This window comes from Alligator mississippiensis, chromosome 3 (assembly GCF_030867095.1).
Source record: "Alligator mississippiensis isolate rAllMis1 chromosome 3, rAllMis1, whole genome shotgun sequence".
Taxonomy (NCBI): Eukaryota; Metazoa; Chordata; order Crocodylia; family Alligatoridae; genus Alligator; species Alligator mississippiensis.
Window position 1 is genome coordinate 69439631 of NC_081826.1, and position 22064 is coordinate 69461694.

The 22064-nt window shown below is 46.4% G+C and overlaps 1 protein-coding gene across 5 annotated transcripts in view; it reads left to right on the top strand.

Moving 5' to 3' along the window:
• The first annotated feature begins 3845 nt into the window (after positions 1-3845).
• The window catches only part of NSMAF (neutral sphingomyelinase activation associated factor), a 53885-nt gene continuing 35666 nt past the window's right edge, over positions 3846-22064 (top strand). Inside the window, exons 1-6 of one of the 5 annotated variants that reach the window (XM_006269534.4) lie at positions 3846-3986; positions 17647-17733; positions 17842-17920; positions 18014-18081; positions 18173-18209; positions 21416-21466. In XM_006269534.4, the coding sequence (XP_006269596.1) occupies positions 3934-3986; positions 17647-17733; positions 17842-17920; positions 18014-18081; positions 18173-18209; positions 21416-21466 (375 nt within the window). In that variant the 5' untranslated portion in view covers positions 3846-3933. Of the gene's footprint in view, positions 3987-4250; positions 9162-17646; positions 17734-17841; positions 17921-18013; positions 18082-18172; positions 18210-20175; positions 20207-21415; positions 21467-22064 lie in introns of those variants that run through there. The other 4 variants (XM_059724060.1, XM_019498641.2, XM_059724062.1 and 1 more) reach the window with 4 other exon arrangements.

Here is a 22064-nt window from a genome sequence, read left to right on the forward strand (position 1 = left end):
TCTTATATCTGTCCCTGGAAAAATCCTTGAGACAGCTGTCAAGGGATCCATCAACACCAGATTGACAGAAGGCAACCTTCTGAATGCCAGCCAACTTGGCTTTGTGACTGGCAGGTCATGTCTAACCAACCTCATCACCTTCTATGACCAGGTAACATGGGCCCTGGACAAGGAAGATGATGTGGACATCATATACCTGGACTCCAAGACCTTTGACTTAGTTCCCCATGATGTCCTCATGGTTAAGCTGGGGAACTGTGGCCTTGATCATCATGTGGTCTGATGGCTAGGCAACTGGCTACAGGGTCAGACCCAAAGAGTACTAGTTGAAGGGAGCAAATCAATGTGACACAGGGTGACTAGTGGAGTCCCTCAGAGCTTGGTACTTGGGGCGGTACTCTTTAACATCTTCATTAATGATCTGGATATGGGAATCGGATATGAACTTGTCAAGTTCGTGGATGATACCAAATTATGGGGGGGGCGGTCATACCACAGAACAGGCTAGGGATACAGGCCAACTTGCCCACTCTCTCAAGGTGGGCTGACCAAAAACTAATGACCTTCAATGCAGAGAAGTGTAAGGTGCTGCACCTCGGTAGGAAAAACACCCAGCACACTTACAGGCTCGGCAGTGCTACACTCGCTAGCACTGCAACCGAAAGGGATTCGGCGGTCTTGACTGACCACAAGATGAATATGAGCCATCAATGTGATGTCGTGGCTCGCAAAGCAAAGCAAACCAAACCAAACCCTGGCGTGCATCAATTGATGCATCTCAAGCAAAACCAGGGAAGTCATCCTCCCACTTTACTTGGCCCTGGTGAGACCACAGCTGGAGTACTGCATCTAGTATTGGGCCCCACACTTCAGGAAGGATGTGGAGAAATTTGAGAGAGTCAGAGGAGAGCCACTCGTGATCCATGGCCTGGAGGGAAGGCCATATGAGGAGAGGCTGAGGGACTTGGGACTCTTCAGTCTGGAGAAGAGAGGGACTTGGTGGCAGCCTACAATTACATAAGAGGGGGTACATCAGGACCTGGGAGAACACCTGGGATACAACAAGGTCTAACAGCCATAAACTCCAGGAAAGCCGATTTAGACTGGATATAAGAAAAAAGTTCTTTACGGTCGTGTGTCCAGGGTCTGAACAAACTCCCTCCAGAGGTGGTGCAAGCACCTTCTCTGGACTCCTTCAGAAAACAGGTGGATATATTTCTTGCTGGGGTCACTTGATCCCAGCTGACTTCCCAACTATGGCGAGGGGGCCAGACCCAATGATCTCTTGAGGTCTCTTCCAGCTGCTAATGTCTATGAAATCTATTCACACCTGGTTGGGATAGTCACTGGTGACACGCAGGGGGTGCACGTGCATCCCTTGAGGTTGGCCTCCGTCGATGCTGCTGGCAGTGCCTGCAGGTGGTCAGCGTTGGCCTCTTCTCTTTTTTTCCCCCCCCCCCCCCCCCCCCCTTGCTGCCAACACTGCCGGTGGCATCTGCGGGCGATCACCAATCACTGCTGGCCGCTACCAATGCTGCCGGCAGCATCTGTGGGTGGTCGCCAGTTGCCATCTCCTGCCCCTTGCCACCAACACTGCTGCAACCACCTGCAAAAGGTCTCCACTTGCTGATGCCACACCCCTGCTGCCATCTGTGGGTGGTTGCTGTGCCCCTCCAGCCAGGGGTGGCACGCAACATTCATGGATAAAGTTAGACAAGTTTTCTAATACAAGACATTCCTCATTAAGTGCCAGTTCTTGACATTTGTACCTGAAAGTCCAGCTTACACAGGATCCATCGCCCTCTTATTGGGGCTATTCAAACCTCTGAGATCTGCTTTCAGAGCAAACTGAGTCTGCCTGCATCCACCTGGATCTAATGCACTTGTATTATATTTCTTTCTCCCTGGGTGTCAGGCACCCAGAACAAGACATGCTTCTCTTGTTGAGAGAAAAGTTATTAAAATTCCCTTCAACCTCTTTCAGTTTCTGGGACTCTGGATAGAGTTGTTACCTTTCTGCCAGCAGCAGCCAGAGCTCACTCAGCCCTGATCAGTTTTGGGGGTTTTTCAGAAAAGGACAGTCCATTTCAGTCAACCAGACCATGCCCCTCTCTCACAAAACTCCCCTGTTTGGGCCGCAACTGCCCTACACTCTCCAAACTGGTTGCTAGTACTGTGTTTACTTCCCTTGGGGGCTGGACTCAATGATCTTCTGAGGTGGGAATGGACAGGGTTCAGCTCCATATGCAGCACTGCAGGACAGCCACTGGCTGGATACAGTCAATGGGGGGGCCACCCACCTGCAGGCAAGATCCAATCAGTTGGTAGGCTGGATCAGGCCTGCAGGCCATATTTTGCCCCTTCCCCTGCTTTTTATGGTACTTGTTGGGGAATTGGTGGTGGCTGATGGCCATGTTGGATGTACCACTGATGTTTCACAAATTTCATAGACATTAGGGCTGGAAGGGCCCTGCCTGTGCCTGCCAATAGCCCTGGCCAGTAGTCCCACTGCTCCAGTGGGGCCGCTCCCGGTGTGGCTGCAGCCACCTAGGTACTGCTCAGCTCCCACCATCTCCAGTGGCTCCTCCTTCTGCCCCTGCCTCTCCTGACATCGGGTAGTTCAAGAAAGTGGCAGAGGTCATAGGGACATGTGCTAGACACCACACGCCCAGCCAGGCAGGGGGAAAGCTGCAGCCCAGCAGCTCCTGTCCCAGCACACAGGGCTCCAGCTCCTGGCTGCCTTCCACCCACTCTGTCTGCCTGGTAGGATGAGCAGCCACCAAATGGGTGGAAGGCAGTCAGGAGCTGCAGCCATACATGCTGGGGCAGGAGCTGCTGGGCTGTAGCTGAACAAAGGTGGTGCGGGGCCCTATCCCAGGGCAAGAGGGTGGTGTAGGCCCCAATCCCAGTGTGTGCGCGTGGCGGGGAGGGAATGGGACGACAGACAAGGCTGCAAAGAGCATGCATGCAGGTCTGATCCAGCCCACCGGCCAGCTCTGCACCACTGCTCTGGCCTGTGCGGCCAAAAGCTTAAGCTCTGCTGGTGCAGACCAGCAGTTCTCAACCAGGGTGCTGAGATCCTTTCAAGGGCTTTGCAACTTGCTGCACCATATTTAGCGCTGTACGGTTCACAAGACAAATAGGATAAACCCAGGTTTTTCAAAGAGGAATCCATTGCACTGAAAATGTTTTGACCAGCTGCATCAAAAGAATGGTTCAATGACTTCTCTGTCATCACAGAATGAGCAAATGCTCTGGGCTGACATTTTCCAAGGGGCACCCCAATGCAGATGAGGCCTGCCCACAAGCTGAAGAGGATGAGAACAGCTGGAAGAGTTGTGGGCAACGTTTCTAGAGGCAGCAATGGGCCGGTTCAGGTGGAGATGCCAGGGCGCTTGGACCTGCCTGCCTCTGCCACTGCCTGATGCCTTAGCTCCGCCCCAGGGGCCGAGCCAGCAGCTCTGTGGGCCACAGGTTGCTGACTCCGGGCCTAGCCTGTGTCACCCAGCGTGTCTGCATGTCCCCCCCCTGCGGGCGACCACTCTGGGTGCCTCAGTGACTGCACCCGCTGAAGGCGGAGGTGGAAGGAGGCATGGAGGTGCCCCCACTCACGTGCCTCAGGACAACCAGGGAGGCCACAGGGGGAGGGCGTCACGGGAGTCATGGAGAAGAAGTTGGGCTGCAAGGGAGCTCAGCTGGGCCACCCCCTGCCTGAGGCAGGTTCACCTCTAGGCAAGCCAGGCCTGCGGCCTTGAGCTGCCCCATCACTCCTGGGGCAGCGTGTGCCCCAGCGCCCACGCAGAAGCCGGGGCCGAGTCCCGCCGGTATAAAGGGCCGAGCGCTGCGCGGGCGCCCCGGCAGGGAGCGAGGCCGGTGCGGCTCTCCCCGCCCCCCGGAGGTGCGCGCTGGGTGGCAGCCGGGCCAGGCGGCTCCATGGCTTTCATCCGGAAGAGACGGCAGGAGCCGCAGCTCTACTCGCGGGAGAGGTGCGTGCCTGGCCGCGCCGCGACCCTCCCCTTGGCCCTGCGGCGGCGGCGGCTGGCCCCGGCCCGAGGGGAGGGGAGGGGAGGGGAGCGGGCGGCGCCGGCCCTTCCCCGGCGGGAGGGGCCGATGGGGCCGCGCAGACCGCGGGGCCCGGCCCGGCCCGGCCCGCGCGCGGGGGGCTTGGCGGGGGTCGCCGGAGGGAGGGGGCAGGGGCAGGGCCCGGCTCCGGGCTGAGCGGGGCGGGGGAAGCGGCCTCGTTGCTTGTGGGGCGGGGAAAGGCGTTGAACTCTTCATGACAGCTCTATGCGGGGCCCCACAAGGAAGCCTCGGCCCTGAGTTAGTGTTGGCCCCGCGCTTCCGCTCGCCGCCCCGCCGTTCAACCCTCGAAGAGGCAAGGAGCCCCCTGCAGAGACCCGAGGCCCCTCGGCAAATGCTGCCTCTTTCTGTTCACCCTGGAGTGTTTTGGCTGTAGAAATGACCGGAGCTGTTCTTCTGCTGCAAAGAGCTTGGAGAAACCCCAGCTGCAAATGTCTAGTAGAAACCTCTGGCTTGGCCGAGTGAATCATGGGTCTGCCCCTCGCGGTGCTCCCAGCACCCTCAAGAGGCTCTCGAGGTGCACCTGGCTGAGGGTCGCCGTCCTCCAGCTTGGCGGTGTTTTGCACACTCAATAGGGCGGTGCAGTTGACGCTCTTGTGAGGTGGTTGTCCTAGGGTCTTTGTGGTCGAAAACCACGTGTCTAGTTCTCTACCTTTATTCGGAAAGTCTCAGCGAATGGATTATTCTGATGCTACCACTTGAGGTGCGATGGAGATACAGCACTGTGGCGTGCCTGCCTCCCGTCTGAGTAACCATGGGGCCAGGAGCAGTGGAGATGGGATGGTAAACTAGTCACGTGTGAGCCCTTTACGAGTGCCACTCCTGATGTCTCGAATCCAAAATCAGCTAAAATTTGAGATCTTCTACAAAAGACTAGAACTCTTGGTTCCAAAATGATGCTTTTTTACCATCTTGTACCATCTATACTTTTCCCAGAGCCTGACAAAGGGACTTTGATCCCAAAAGCTTGCAGAAAAGGGCAGTTTTCTTGCAGTTTCCCAGTTGGTCTAATAAAGAGTATTTTGGAACCAAGGATTCTAGTTTTTTGTCTGACTCCTGATGTCAGTGCTTCTATGCAGCTGATGGTTGCACAGCTGCTCTTCACCCTTGGCTAGAAAAACCATGTGATGATGAAGCAGACTGAATGGGTAATGAACCAGGCCTCATGTGGACAGGGAAAGCCAGGGTGAAACAATTAAAGCTTTAGGTATGCAATAGATGCACATATCTGTTGGATTGCTTTGCTTTTCTTGAGGGTTCTGGAAGGATTCGGCGCTCCTTGGATAATCTTGTGCATTGCCAAAGGGACCAGGGTTTGACTTCTGGGTATGTAAAGGTTGTGGTGGTGAGGTACACAGAGCATAGAAAAAAACCCTCCCTGACTGAGGGGTGAGGGCTGGACTGGAGGAGGAAAACTTCTTAACCAAAAATTAAGAGTGGGAAAGAGAACAGTTCTGTTCCACCAGCTATATTATTTTTCTGGCGGGTTTCTTTATTTTTTTCCTGTTGTGTTAAATGGAGAACTTGTAAAATGTACTGATCCTTTGCTACCCTATTTCACAGTCCACTGTTACCTGTGGGTCTGTTACCATCACTGCTTGCAAGGCTCTTAAACCACTGTAAGTAGGTAATAGAGAGGGTTTTATCCCCCTTAATATATTACCTTGCCTTATCCTGAGTATAAACTCATTTCTAAGTTGAACAATTAAATGCAATTAGACAATCCAAGAAAAAATGAATTTATGTTCTCACTGGTTTTCCAGTAATCGGTGAATGTGTCATCTCAACTGCTGTAACTCTATAAATTGAAAGATTGTTTTTCCTTTCTTCATTTTGTGCTTTTTGATTGAAAATTATGTATAGTCAGTGTCTTAGTTCCCTCTGGGTGTGGCTTTTTTTTAAATGCAGGAACAAAGTTATGTAAGACATGGTAAAAACAGTAAAATTGATTCAGAAGCAGGCATTATATCTAAAAGTACTCTTAACTGCCTTTAAGAAACTGATTCTATAACAAGTACCTATTATCCCTTGTACAAGTGCAATGGAAAATGGCTTTTAAACTGTACAAAAATAATTTATTAATCGATTTATCTTTCTTTAGTATCTGATTTCTTAAACCTTTTTCTATAGTTTACAAACCCTCAGAAAAAAATCATAAAAGAATTGTGTGCACACAAGTTGCACAGAAGCCAGACTGCATTGTTTCACTTAAACAAAAAACAAAACAAACTTCTCACTTTGTGCGAGGTCTCTTAATAGACGGAAAGCAGAGAGATCCTATTGAAATTGGTAAACATCCACGTTTGTTTCTCTGATCCACAAAAAGCATGAAACAATAAGAGAAAAAAATTAATTGAAAAATGTACTGTAGTGTTTTGACTTGTTATATTTTGTACATACTAGAAATATATGCCTTTTGAAGTTTGTAAAGGTTTCTAACAAGCAAGCATGCTTCCTGTTAACTAATTCCGATTACAAAATTTACCAATATGCAAATTTATAACTTACAAGCATGGCAAGTGTTTGTCTTTTCTGTTAGATCATTGTTTCAATTACAAATTAAGTTCTGTAGCTCATTGGTCCTGAACACAGATGGGGGGCATATTTAGCTCGTTGTTCTGGCATTTGATACAAGGATCTTTTATAAATGGAATTCTTTTGGCCCACGTCTTGCATGCTATTGTGCTTCCTGTTCAGGAGACTTAACTGTTTCTGCATTAGCGTTCTGTTTTGTGTATAATATACTGGCAGCATAAAAGCTTGCAGATGAATTCTGAAAATAATCATTTTACTTTTCTTCTAAACTGATAACTTTCTCTTGTCATCATATTGCAAAATATCTATAACCAGAAGTGTAGTGGCAGCTATTGTTCAGATATCAGTAAATGAGTTGCACTTCTTATTTAAAGATACTTTAATCACATTTTAGAGATCATTACTTTAAACTGTTTTAGGTTGCAAGAATAATTTGCTGATTCTAGACTTTGCTAAAGTTTTTTGCTTCTGCAAGTTGGTCTGTACAGCCCCTTAATTTCATTCAGACTGCATCAGTGCACAAGTTCATCCATGCAAAACAGTTTTCCGAGATGAAGCTTAAAACTGCCCATGTGGGAAATACTAAGTAACATCACCCTTCCTCCAATAAATGTACACCATGGAAGAAAGCACGGAGTAGAAGTAGAACTTTTATTTAGTTTTCCTTAATGAAGAACTCTAGCTGTCTTCTCTCAATACAAATAGGTTGATTTGGCAGAAACGAGTCCTGGAGTTGGAGGTTGCAGGACATGTTCAAGCACCTATTAATTGAAGATGTCTCAGGAGCATCTCTGAATAGTGTGGTAGAAATGGGCTCTTATTGGGGCATTGACACCATCCTCATTTTATCTGATTCTCGTTAAGTGTGGTGCTTCAAAACACAAAGTACAGCTAATACTAGGATTTGGCATTTATTTGGTACGATTTTTTTTGTTTAAAAAAAATCTTTCATAGCAGGATACCCATACTAGACACAAAATAAACTTTTGAATTATTATTCAGTTATGCCAGTTAATATAGTTGTAATGTAGCTCCTTGTTCCGTGAAAGAGAATCTCTTGGAAATCTCACAGTATGGCAACTGTCTCTTGCTTTACTTGGCAGTTTTAGTCTGTATGCAAAATTGTCTGCATGATGCTGTGAAGGGCTGCTCATCACAAGGCTTTATTTGTACTGTATGAGTCAGTTTGGCCTAATGGACTAGACACTGGACTTGGACTCGGGGGAAATATGGATTCTACAGCTGGCTCTGCCACTGGTCCATTTGGTAATTTGGACAAGGTCTTTCAGGTATCTCAGTTTGCTCGTGTTAGATGACAGTAATTAAACTGACTGTCTTTGAGATCAATGCATGAAAATGGCTATATAAGAGAAATATGTATGAGGTATAAAAGTCTTATAAACAGCAGATAACATGGTGCAAGGTCAGGTTTAGTGTTTATTACCCAGCTATTAAAAGTGCCCTGTAGTATTTTTGTGTATGTTTTGGGTATGTGTCTTAGACTGTACCACCATTTTGTTTAGTGGCGGTGGTATAATGATTGCTAAAAACTAAGGGCACTTTTATACGTGCTGCAGGGTGGGCGGCAGGGGCAGTGCTTTTATTAGGGCGGCTTCAAGAGCTGCTCTAATTAAAGTGCCACCATGTCTTCTGTATCAGCATCCCTGAACTTAAAAATGGCAGCAGGGATGCTTGACCAAGAGCTCTTTCAATGAGTTTTAGTTCAAGCACCCTGCTGCGATTTTTTTTTTTTAAGCGCAAGGGCACTGATACACGAGATGCAGGAGGCTGCTAGAGCATGGCAGTTGCCACGCTCCAATTGACTTGATTAATCGAGTCTGCTCCAACAAGCTGGAATTCCAGCATGTCAGAGCAGCCTTGGCGCTCATGTATAGACATCCTAAAAGTTTAAATATGCATTCATAGGAAGGCTTAGTCAAAAGGTCAGGATGTCTTTTTCCTTAGCCACTTTGGCCTGTGTTCTCTCTCTCTCTGCTTTTTTGGGGTAGATGACTTCTGCTGCCCATGACTATGGGCTTAAGCACTTCTCTGTAATTGTTCTTTGGACTGAGGTGTTATTTCCTAGAAAAGAAACGCTTCCACTTAAATCTGTGGCAGACATTACACTTAAGATGCAACTGACCTGTTAATTGTGCCTTAACTAGTAACCCAGTCGCATGTTCAGGCAATTAACAGTGCCACAGAATGTGGAACCAGCCACACAATTAATTATTCTACAAAATGTGTCTAATAATGTTGTGGCTGGCTTCCATTGTGTCTTAAATTGATGCTGCATGCATAGCTTCCCCAGCCCCAGAACCACACTGAAGTCTCCACCAGCTGCGGTGTGGTCCCAAGGCTAGGACCAAAAATAGGCTTGTGGCAGAGCACAGGGTGTCTCTGCCACTTTAAGGGCCTGGAGCTGGCAGCCTCCAGGTGCCTGATTGCGGCAGCCATTCTGAGGCCTATATAAACCAGGCAGTTTGGCTGCAGGAGGTCAGGCAGCAACATCGCCTGGCCGTAGGGCTGCTGTAAATGACCCGGAGGTAAGGGGGAGCTGCAAGGGGATGGTAAGGAGGCTCCTGGTCCTGGGCATGACCTGAAACTGCACCCTGCCGGGAGTGGGTGGTCTGGTGGGGCTCTCGGTGGCGCGGGAGCCCCCAGGAAATGCCAGGTCAGTGATCACCCTGGTGAAAGGCAGGTTGGGGCGCCTTAACCCCTAGCTCCCACCACCACCGGGTGGGTGACCCCTGAGTTGGATGAGGGCCGAGAGGGCCAGGGTTATGAGGGCCGAGAGGGCCAGGGTTGTGAGGGGCCCAGAGAGGGCGGACCCTGAGAGTGGGAGTAAGGTGGGCGAGGTGCCGCAGTTGCTCCTAGGAGGAAGGGAGTAGTGGCACGGTGAGGCCCGAGGAGTAGAGTGAGTGGCTAGACAGACCCAGCCTGAAGGGGAGAGTCCCCTCGACTGGCCCATGCTGGGGCCAGGACCAGTGAGGGTCAAAAGGGCCAGGGGCCCACTGCAAGGGACGCCCAAGAGCTGGGGGCCTGGGGCCCCAACTGGCCTTGAGGTGGGCCAGGGCTAGGTAGCTGAAGGTTCTGGGGGAACCACACCCGAGAGGGGAACAAGGCTTCGGGGGGGGGGGGAGGTAGCCCAGGTGACGGCGGATTGGCCGCCTGACTAGAGAAGACCATAGTGGGGTCGTGCATAGAAGATTCTGGGGCCCAGTGCGGGGGCCGGTGAGGAAGAACACCATGATGCCATCTGCGAGGCTTGGGCTGCGGTATTAGGGGAGGTCGGAGCCGCAGAGCGCCCCTGGGCATCGGGGCAGTCGAAGGGCAGCCTTCCGCTTAATTATCATCTTAATTTAACTAATTATCATCAAAGGCGTGGTGGGCGAGATGAGCGGGCGGTTGCCCAGAGACAGGTGGGCGGACCACGAAGAGCTCGGCCCTGAGTAGGCCCACTGTCACGGTGACAGGCGGGCGGGCCACAGAGCTCGGCCCCAGGAGGCCCCCCTGTCACAAGGCTTATTGTCAGCCTCGGCTCCCAGAATTTCACTGGAGCCAGTTCAAGACTCTGAAATGATCCCGGAGCTGAGACCAGCAGTCAGCTGATTGTTGGTCCCAGACTTGGCTTTCAACTTGGCAGTGCAGAGGGATCATGATCTGGGGCTCCCCGTGTACTGGCAAGTAGTAATGGCACAATTTGGATCTGATCCCCAATCCCAAAATTGCACATTCTGCCTTGCACATATGGCATGGCAGCAGGTGCTATTGTTGGGATTGGGGAACAGCTCTCATCACATCAGTAAATAAACATAGCAATCTTAGTTGACTATCTTTCTTTTTGTAGCATTGAGGAGTTGGTTAAGCTACCTCATTGCGTGCAAGTCATTGCATAGTATAGTATTCCAGTTCTTTCTATTTCAGAAGTAGGTTAATTAGTTTAGCTTTAATATCAGTTGAATTCCTCACTCTCACCTTTTTTTTTTTTGTTTGTTTTGTTTTTTTTAAACATATCAGTATAACTATGCCTCCTGTTTTAAGGTATTCTCCCCCAACTCCCACAAGAAATATTTAACTTAAGAATTAAGACTAGCTCAATAACTTGTATAGTTTCCCAAGTTCCCTTGGTTGATGCAGATTGCCATCACTTTGTGGAAAACATTACATAAGCATGTACTCCCTTTGCCACAATCTGCCCATTGCAAAGATTTTATTGGACCGAACTGTCATATTGTGTTCTGGCTGTTTTGCTGTGACCACCAGCTGTAGTACACATGGACAAAAGCTAGGTGTTGCCTGTTGTGATCCATTTTGTTGTGTGTGTTTATTTTCGCTGCTGTAATGCCAGAACTGGAAGGATAGTTAAGTCCTGATCTAGGAAAAAATACACTGAGTCTGCAGTTTGTTCACATCTCTGGTAGTATTAAAATGGCATACTGCAAAGTATTCTCTTGTGGATGCAGTTTTAAACTGAAGTTCTTTGATCTTATTCTACCTAAACAGAAGCCAGATTTTAAGATCTTAGGTGTGTGGTGATTCCAGTGATCTTTCTTTCTGAATAAAAACAGTTGTTGGATCTTAAATGTAGAGTTTTTTTTTAAAGTGTTCACCTTCTGTACTTAAGGCTTAGTAGTCCAAAAGCACTGAGTACATCAGGGTGGCAAACATTTTGCATTTTCCTAGGTGCCTATATGGAATTTAAGCTCTGGAAATCTGGCCTCACTTGTGTAGTTCAGAGGGCCGAGACAGACCTGCTGTTTGAAACATTTGACATGCCTTTGAAGTGCTCCAGACGGTGTTAGTGCAGACATGTACAACCAAAGCAGAACTTCAAAAATGGCCAAGATGTATTAAAAAAAAAAAAAAAAATCCTCAAAAAACGAGGAACATCATTGAAGCTCTTCCTGAAATGCTCTGTATGCTCCAGGGGGTTGCTTGGTTTTCTAGGTAAGGGGACTGGAGTGAATGTTTCTTCGCATGCCTCATAGCTTCCATAGGTTCCCAAGTGCAGCTCGGTGGACAACAGTGCTCTTGGCTGTCTCACCTGCTCCCTACTTCTCCTGGGGTCCGGGTGTGTGGGAGGGGAAGAGAAATGAAGACTCATGGGATTCCAGAAGGCTGAGCAACCGCCTATAACCAAACTGTGGCTCACCAGCACAATACTTGCAGCTCTCTGGAAATTGGCTGAAGCCCTGCCTGCTTCTCCCCAAGGTGACTCCCAGGGGACAGCGCAGCCCAGCACTTCCTGCTGCTCCAGCTTTCCCCATGGGGAGCACGCCCTGATCCCGCCCTCTTCCCTTCTTGTGGGAAAAGCCCGAGTGGCTCAGAAGTGCATGGTAGGTGATCACCTCCGCTTCCGGTCACTCATTAACCACCTCCCTTCCCCTGCTCCCTGGCTCCCTTCCCCTGCTCTCTGGCTTCCAGGGCCAGTAACTCTGGCCACCCCTGTTCTTGTGGGGCGGAGGGGAACTGGGGGCAAGGGGAGGGGTGCAATTCATCTGTATGGCACTGAAGTGTAAATGCACTGAATTTGGAGTGCTCAAAATTGGAGTGGAATTGGAGCACTTTAAATGCATTCCTGTCCATGGCCTCAACAAGCTTTTCCTTTTGTTTTTTGCTTCGTAGTATATTGCTTCTGAAATGTCTTGCATTTTTCTTGCTGTTTTCTTCCTTTCACTTCCATATGCAAAATAAAACGCTAAATGAAGTATATATTGCTAAAGTTGTATTGTCTCATATCTATGCATTCTTGAGCAGCGAAATTGAACAGTAACCCTTCAGTTTGCAGATGTAACTATTAAAAAAAACTTTATAGGGAGGCAGCATAACTGACATAAGTGTTTCCGGTCGCATACTTGCACCAAAGGGTCTAAATTAAAGGTCACTTAGGGTCTTTAAACACATTGAAGTCAATGGAAATATTTTTATTAGCTTAAATAGACCTTGGATCAGGCCAATAGGATTACAGCCACACTATGATTACTATGACACACTATGATTATGTAATTAGAGGCTATTTTCCAGGAGTCCCTGCTTCTTTCAGTGCACAGGCTGTTCTCTTAATGAGCACTTTGGTATATTGTTTTCTCTTGAGGTTTGTGTGTATTTTTTTCCATGTGTTGTCTGCTGTTGTAGAATAAATAAAATTTGGGTGCAAACTCATCCAGCCCAATGGGGCAAATGAGTTGCATGAAGCCAGTCCACGGGCTGGTTTTGTGCTGTGGAGTTGCATCATTTGGCCTGGAATGGGGCTGGAAATTTGACAGCATTAATTGCTGCAGCTTCTATAGTTTTTGCAGAAGCCACGCCTCCCACCACCAGCATCAATTGTTGTGGCTCCACAAATCATGGCAATTGATATTGCTATAGCTCATCTAAGTGGCAAACTTCCAGTTCTATTGGAAGCTTCACAGGCCAGTGACATGCCTCCATGGGCCAGATTGAGCCCAGAGACTATCTTTGACCTCCTCTCTAGTATTCAAACCTTTCTCTCTTAAATAGTATAAAGCATTGTTAATATCCTAAGTTCTCAATCATGAGGCACCCCAAGATAGACTCAAGCCACCCGTTAGAATATACTAGCTCTTAGTTTTCACTCCTTTTTTGGCTACAGAAAAATAATAGAGCAGTTTTTCTGTTGCAAAAAAAACCCAAAAAAACTTGGAAAGACCACAACTCTGGATTTCTATTTGAAATCTCTGGGCACATCCACACATGCAGTCATGTGCGCTTGCAGCAGCTCAGATAGCAGCAGCATGAACTTGTACTGAGGATTTGTGCTTCAGCAAACGTGCCTGAACATGTACTTCAGTGTGGGGCAAATTGTGCCACTGGGGGCAAACTGAATCTGCCCAGCTCCTCCTGGACCTTCAGCTGGGGGAGCTAGAGACTAGTACAGCTAGCACTGTAAAGAACTGCCCTGGCAAGTAGCTCAGGGCTACTTGCCCTTGGGAGCTTCTGACGCCTGGCCAGTTGGGGCTAGTGTCCCCAGATACCTTGTGCTGGCTGAACTGTTGAAGCATCCCTAATCTAGAGTGGCCCCTGCACCCTCTACCCACTGTAGCAGTCTGGCAGTAGGACCTGCTGCTTGACTGTGACCTGTTGCTACCTGCGACAGCATCTGCCATCTGGGCTGTGGTGTAAGTACTGCAGCAGAGCCTCCTGCATCTCTGGGCTAGCTGCCAGTGGGCTGTGGCTGCACAGTTGGCCTTCATGGGGCACTGCTGTCACGTCTTTTGATATCCCCGCTCTGCCATCTGGGCAGCTATTGCCTAGAACGGGGCAGAGGCTTGAATTTTGGGCGGAGGGCCTCTTACTGAGTTTTGGCAAGCCATCGAGGGCCACATGACAGGCAGCCCAGAGCTGATTAATATTACATTTTAGGGGCCATGGGGGCTGGATAGAATGGCTTGGCAAGCTACATCTGGCCTGCGGGTTGCATTTTTTTTCCACCCCTGGCCTAGAAGATGTGCTCCTTGAGGTGGTCTGCTTTGAACTGTCAAAACGTGTCATCCTGGCCCTAAATGGCCAGGTCAGCCACCTCATCAGCCCTCCAGCTGGGTCCCCAGTGCTGGCCCTGGGCAGGTTTCTCTGCCCAGGTCCTGCCACGTGCATCACTAGCGGAGATCCTGGTGTTCCTGGTTTAAAAATTACAAATATTTTGGTTAAAAAATTGCAAATTCTCTCATTAAAATACTCCAAATGTATGTTCTTCTGCAATTAAAATAAAATGTCACTGTATAGTGAGAGATTGGTTGTGCAATGTTTTATTGATTATATTTACAATTTGAAAGCCTACCAGTGCTAGGGGTGCACCGATAAAGATTTTTTTGGCCGAGTTGTTGTTGTTGTTGTTAACCAGCTATATAGGCTGATACTGATCCAATAGCTGATATGCAGCTTGGCAGCTTGGAGAGCAGCCTCAAGCCAGTAAGTGTGGTGGGAAGCAGAGTTGTGGGGGGGCAGATAGACGTCCCCAAGGTAAGCGAGGGAAAGGGGCAGGGGCAGGTGCTGCCCAGCCAGGGCAGGGTGTGGAGTGGACCTGCAGGTGGCTCATCCAGGAGGCTCAAGTGTGTGGGCTGGGGGGCAGCTCCCAGCTGCTGTGCACACCCCCTAGGGTCGGCATGGGAGGCATGTGCATGGGGCAAGGATTTTGTGCGTGGGGTGAGGGTGGGCTCGAGGCCAGGGGCTGCACTAGCCTCTTCCTGGTGGGGGCTGCTGGGTAAGGGCTATTCTTGGGATGGGTGGGGGTGAGGTGGGATGCAGTGGCAGCACTGGGAGGGGGGCTATGGGCTATAGCCATCCCAGAATTCATCATAGTGCCTCCCCTGAGTGTAGCCCAGAGCCCACAGCAGGCACCCTACTCTCGCCTCATGCACAAATCTGGGGGGCACGTGTTCCCCATGCCTCCCCCAGAGATGCATGAAGTGGCCCAGAGCTGCCATGGCTCCATCCCATGCTCCACCCTGCCCTGGCTGATGCTGTGGTGGGGGAGGGGGTTGCGCACCGTGCAGTGGACCCACCCCTCCCCCACAGTCCCTCCCCAACCACAAATTCCCCCACAATCCACCCTCAAACCCCACCCACAAAGACCCCACCCATATATACCACCCCACTCCAAACCCCTCCCCCCAAAATTTCATACCCTATGTGTTCAGCTGCCAGATGGGACAGGACCTGCATGCCATAGCCATGGCTGGAGGGGCAACTGCCACACTGCAGCCCTGCCCTGTGCTCTACCTGTGCTATTTCTCATTGCAACATAAGCCAAGAATATGAATTTTCAGGGCATTTCATATATTCAAACATACAGCTGCTAGGTGAGTGCTTGGTACTTCTACAAATAAACTAATGCCAAGACAAATTCATGACCCAGTCAGAAAATAAAAATACAGGGTGGATGACCATGCGATAAGTCCAAGAAGAGTGCTTACAGGTTAGGGTCTGCTATGCTGAACTTTTTGTTGGCATGTAATCCCAAAGTCAAATCCAAAACCCAGCATTAGGTGCCTACATTCTCTGTACAGTGCTTAGGAGAGAGGGCTTCACAATGGGATCCAACAAAATCCATGTACTGTCCAGGAATTGTCTAGAGCTAGTCAACAGGCAGTGCTGAACACCAGGGCGGGATGCTTGAGTTCCGAAGTTTAGGTGCCTGAGATGAGCCTGTAGACAGGATCCTCTATCAAGTTGGCATCCAGAACCTGGAATCTTCTCCTTCAGGATCTTCCAGAGAGCTGAACAGGGCTATTTCATTTGTAATGCAGCTCTATAAGGCAGAAGAGAGATTATCTGGCCTGTTAGTAATGTGTAGCTTTTTTTTTTAATGCAATGATGTTTATATGAAATACATAAAGACACCTGGGAGTAGAGAACTTGGGATTCCGTGCTTCCAATTTTTATTGCCCTAACAATTCAGATACAACATCACTGCACTGTTAAGTGTGCAAACATGATTCACAAGATTCCCTCTTTTACTTTATCCAGCCCCATCTATAATGTATTCTTTGCTGCACAATATCATACCTCTTCATAAGGAGGGGAGGATGCCCCTCACCTAGCTTGTCTATAACTTGGTGGGTAGGGTACTCTTAGAAAGAGGGGCATGAGTATCTGAACTCCGCAGGCTGAGGAGGGTTTTGAAACAGTCTCTGACCATTGTAACCTCTTCAGCTGGCTTTTTAAAAGTAGAAGTATCTATGGTTGAATTTTTGTGAAGGGCCTGGTTCTCTTAGTGTGCAATAGCTGTACTCGGAAGAAACAAGTTGGGTCATTTAGGACACAAGTGCCATCCCATCTTGTTTCTGGATGCCAATCAGGTTTGGGTCCAGGCAACTCAGCAAGTTATAGGAGGCTGGACCAGCACTGCCCCATCCTGAGTAGCTAGACATCAAGGGAATTTGAAAGTCATAGATTTAACTACTGAATTTTTAAGCACCTCCAGAACTAGGCAACTGCAGAGCAGGTGTCCTGGATCTCAGTTTCGAACTTGGGCATGTAGGTCACTTAATCCTTTAGGACCTGGACCCAGTTGTGAAAAGATTGGTTTAAGCAAATTGCCCAGTATCCCAAAGGAACTATATCAGAGAAGTAAGGGTAGGATCCAGTTCTTAGAGAAACATTTAACTGCCTTAGTCACAAAATAATCCTTTCTCTTCCTTCTCTCCACCCCCTTTGTTAATGGCATGCTTTCTAGCTTTTGCGACAGATGAAACTGACTTCACCGCATAATCTGGAATGATCCATACATCGACTCCAGCCTGAACTGAATAAGGTTGGGGCCTTGCGCGTATGCATTATCATCGCACACTATTGTTTCTACAGAAGGCCCAGTTAAGGTTTTGCAAACAATCAAAATGATCTGTCTCTGGTCTTGCAGGCCTTCCACTTTAACTATAGCCTTCTCCTATCCTGTGCAATCTCCTTTCATTTTGTCACATCTTCACCTAGCTGTTCCAGATCAGTGTTTGTCATCTTGCCATCATTGCCTTAGTCTGCCTCAAGGTCTGATACCTTCTACCTCAGTTTCCAAAATTTGTCTCGTATGCCTTCTCTGCATAGCCAATATGGTTGCAAATTCTTCCATCAGGAGAAAATGAGGTGTCTTTACGTATATTTTTCTTATAACGTAAATTTTCTTATTTATGTATATGTAGGAATGTTGTACTTTTAATCATGTTCTGTGAAGTGGTGAATATTATTAGTCTTATACCATTACTATTTTGTTTCATCATGCAGACTCTCTGTATTTGTTGTACTTTGCCAGGCATCTTTTGTGCGGGGTATGAGGCCAACAACCTCAACTCATGAAAAAGCTAATAAAAGATAGAAAACTTTTTTTTTCTTCACATTAGGTGTAAATATAACACTTTTAGATATTTTCAAGTGAGAGATGCTCCAGTACATCTTTAATGCTTTTAATTGTGCCCTTTTGACAGTGTACTTCAATTTAAAAATAGCACAGACTCTTCTCTTTTTGTGAAGAAAGTTTCTTATATATTTTCTTAACTTTTTTTTTTTCATGTATAGGTTTTCCTTACTCCTCCTTAATCTGGAAGAATATTACTTTGAACAGCATACAGCTAATCATATAAACAAAGGCTGTAGAGGTGAAAGGTAGAAAACCCATCTACTTGTATTTATTTAAAAATTCATTAAAATCATTCTGCCATTATACTGTATAATGATTTGGCAATATCATCATGATTTTCTTTTCATTTCTAGGCAAATAAGAGGTTCACTAAAAATCTGTTCAAAGTCAATTATTTTTGAACCTGATGACAATATCCACCCTATTATTAAAGTAAGTTGTATGGTCTTATAACCTGGTAGTATCTTGGTTTCCTTTTTAAAATGAATTTTAAAATAAACTCTGTATTTCTATAATTTGTTACAGATACCATTGAGAGACTGTCTTAGTATAGAAGCACCAGAAGACAATGAAGCAAATAAGCATTTTGCAAGGTGTGTGAATTTTAAGAAGTTCAGATGCATACATTTTTTTGTTTTAGTAAGTTGAATTATGCTTTTCAAATATACCGTATTTACGTTTTAGGGAGATACCTGGAGGGATTTTTATCACATCTAATCAGGTAAGACATCCACAGTTTTTTTTGGCAAGTAAGAATTTTTTCTGTTTAGTATTTACTAAAATCAATATTAGAAGCAGTTAGTTAAGGGGGGGATATTCACCATTATTGTTCTTAAAGTATCTTGTAAATAAACAAGAATAGCCATAAAACACCTGCAACCTTATATGAAACACAAATTTAATATTTCAAGAAACCTACCTGAAAAGATCATAGTTTTCCATGCTGAGTTTGCATCATAAGTTTTTATTGGGGAAACTTCCTAATAAAGACAATATTTTCAGAAGTAACTTGAGAATGGAAGAATAATGCTCTCGTTAATTAAGTGTTTTTCATCTATGAGATTTACTAATTTTGGTCTTGCTATGTCTCATAGTTTTTCAACACTTCATTATCACAGGGATTTAACTTGTTAGCGTTGGAAAAAGTCCTAACATTGAAGTAAATGGGAAGACTCTGTCTAAACATTGGACTCTAGTGTATGTTCAGCACTAATCAGTAGATGATTTAAAAAACGGTGCAAGTAATACTTTGACAGGAGTGTCTTAATTATGATTAATATCTATAAACTATAGACATAGTAGCTTTAATTAAAAATAGAGTTGATTTTGAAATTTTTAAAAGCAACTCTTTTAGCAAAAATGGGGATACTTCTTTCATGAAGTCCTTTGTGACCAGGGTGAATCACCTTATTTTTTCACCTGATTTAGTTAACATCTTATGGTCATTTTCTGGTGTATTTCAAAGTGGTAAATATTTTAGTAAAAGAAGCAGAAGTTTATTTTGTGCTGAAGTAAGTGTATGCTTCACTTTTACTTGCAACTCTAAAATATATAGAGATATATAGATGTATATAAATACAAAAAATAACACCTTGCTTACCCTGGAAAAAGTCTTAGGCTATATTGATATTTTTACCCAGTGTAACTACAGTAATGAAAACAGAAGAGGCAATGAGCAGTGGCAGTTGCTCTTCTCCTTTCCTGGATTGGACTGGGTGGGGAGCAGCGAGGCACAGCCCCTACCCCATTCTCCAAGCTGGGCAGTGCTAGGCTTAGAAGAGGAAGAGAGCAGCAGCTGTTGCTCTTCTCCCATCCCAGGCTGATCCAGGAGGAGAGAGGAACAGCAGGGTAAAGCCTCCTGTCTGGAGCAACCACTTCACCACTCTGCTCCTGGTCTTATAGAGCAGAGCAGAGGGAGCAGCAGGGCAACCCCTATGCAATTCTCATCCTGGGGACTGGTGTGGAAAACAGGCAGAGGCTGCAACGCTTTTTACAATCTGCTGCCAGGTGCTGGGAGCCAAACGGAGGGAGCAGTAGAGCAAAGTCCCTGCCTGCTTCTCACACTGGGAATGCTGGTGTGAGAAGCAAATGGTCAATGGGAGAAGGGTAGCAGCTGCCCTGGTGCCTTCTCCAACCTCGGGTGACCTCAGTCTTGGGATGAGAGTTTTTACCTCTGTTCTCTAGGAGGTGTTAAGCTGGGGGAAGGTGTACATAAGTTTATTCTCCCAAGAAAAACTCTCCTTGTTCCAGTGTTGTCTTTCTTCTGGAGCGGCCACTTTTTGCTTTTGAGAGAAAGCTTGAACAGCTGTATGTCTAGAGATGGAGATTCTCTTGGTAGCAACTGAACATCTGTAAATAGCCTTCATATAAAGGCAGTTTTTACTGATGCCCATGAATTGCATCTGCCTTGTAATAGGTAGTACTTACAATTATGCCATTGGAGTAGTTCTTAGGGGTCATCCAGTCCAGCCCCTGCACAGATGTAGGATGTGCTACTTCTTTACTGTCCTTGATAAGACACCAAACAAACATGAATTTGCAATGCCACAAAATGTGGCAAGGGGAGTGTACAGGTGTTCTAGCTCCAAAAAGGCAAGCTCTTCAGCCAAGGGGTGATAGTGGGCAGCTCCTTTGTTCTCTCCTCCCAGGAGTACCCAATTATCAACAGCCTTCCTTTCCAATTCCAGGGAAGGGGGCAGACCTGTCAATGAATATCTGGTAGGAGAGAGCTGCTTTCTTTGCCCCATCACCCCTGGTAGTACTGCCAGAGCTCCAGTTTTTGCCAGAGCTCTTGCAATGGTGGGGCGAATTTCCTAACCTTAACCCTATCCCCTCACCCTTTTGCTTGCCTGCTGTGCTCTTTGGCTGAGCAGGCAGGGGGAACAGGGAAGGGAAGGGAAGTTGTGCCACGTTTTGAGCAGTCCCTCAGCTCTCTGGTGCTGGTCGAAGGATGGGGAGTGGGGGGAACCATGCAGCTCTTTAAACAGTGCTGGAGAGAGCCAAGACTACTCAAGTATCTGCAGTAGTCTGGTCCTTTCAGGGCTTCCTGACACCTTGCCCCTGGGTGGGATATCTAGACCGTTCATTCTCTCCCTTTTCCTTGGAGGTGGTGGGAGGGGGAGTTGAAGTCTTGAGGGATGCCCATCTCACTACCTATAACTGAACAGGCATTACATGCGTGCTGGAAAGCAGCAAAGTTGTTGTTTAAAAAAACAGTTTGTGGTGGAATCATTCTTTTTTTCTGCTATAAATTGCTTGAACACCTGTAATACATTCACCTTTTTTGTGCCAGGGAAAAAAGGTATTTTTTCCAGCACAAATCATGGCCTTGTAAACTTCTGTTGAAGTAGATTCCATAACTTCCCTGGGCAGCTTGTTCTATTGCCTAACAGTTCTTACTGTGGGAGTTAAAGTGAAATCAAATGGCATAAGTAATTAATATAATTTCAGACATTTACCTACTATGTAGGCTTAAAAATTTTATATCAGCTACTAAAAGTGTTGAACACTTCTTAGCTTTTGCTTTCTTTAAGATCATTTTGATTTAAAGACTTAGAGTAGATACGAGTTCTAATACTTTTAAGACATAACTTTTAAATTAAGAAGCATAACTTTTAAATTAAGAACTTAACCTATAGGTAGGCTTATATATAGCCAGTTCTAGGTTTCTTGTACCTTCCTCTGAAGTATCGAGTAGTGGCTACATTCTGGAATGGGATAGGTCCCTTTTTGGATGTGATGAAGCATTTCTCATATTCTTGTCTTCTAGCCACTGTAATTCCTTCTTCCAGCTTCCAACTTCAGGAATTGCACTGCATTCCTCTGCCACCTCCCTCCTCGCATCCAGGAACACACATACTTGCATTCTCTATCTACATATTGCACCAAATGATAATTCACAAATCAAATTATATTATCTTTTTTTAGGTTCATCTAATTAAAGAACGAAACATTATTGCACCGTACAAAACTGAAAGAGTAAGTGAACACTTTCTTATGTTTTTTTGCCAATTCAAGAACAGAAGTACAGTTCATAAAAATCCTTGTAAGAATCAGATTATTTAATTACTGCGTTGAAGAATATGGGAGTAAAATCAAAACACTTTAGAATAATTTTTCCATTTTATTTGATGGACATTAATATTTTTGAGGTAACTTTGGCAGAGGTCTTAGTTTTCTATGACCCAATATTGAAGCAAACTTCGGGAGTATTTATACATTTATAGGCTTCTCAGTAAGTTCAAACCAGAACAAGTGAAGAGAAATGAAACAGAAAATGACAAGCTTTTCTGTATTTCCTTTGCAAGAGTAGGGCATAAGTTCAAACACCAAAAAATTGCATTCTTATTTAAAGTTACTAGTAAAGAGCAAGCAGGTTCAAGAATTTAAGTTACACAGTGTTCTGTCTTCTTTTTTGTAAGAGGAAAATTGAGTGATAGTGATACAGCCCACAAATTCATGTTCCTATAATGAACAGCAGTACACCTTGTAAATGCCCTCTGAGGTATCTGTACTATGAAACCACTTATCTGATCTCTCTTTTAAAATCTGTGTAGTAATTCTGAATTATGTTTCC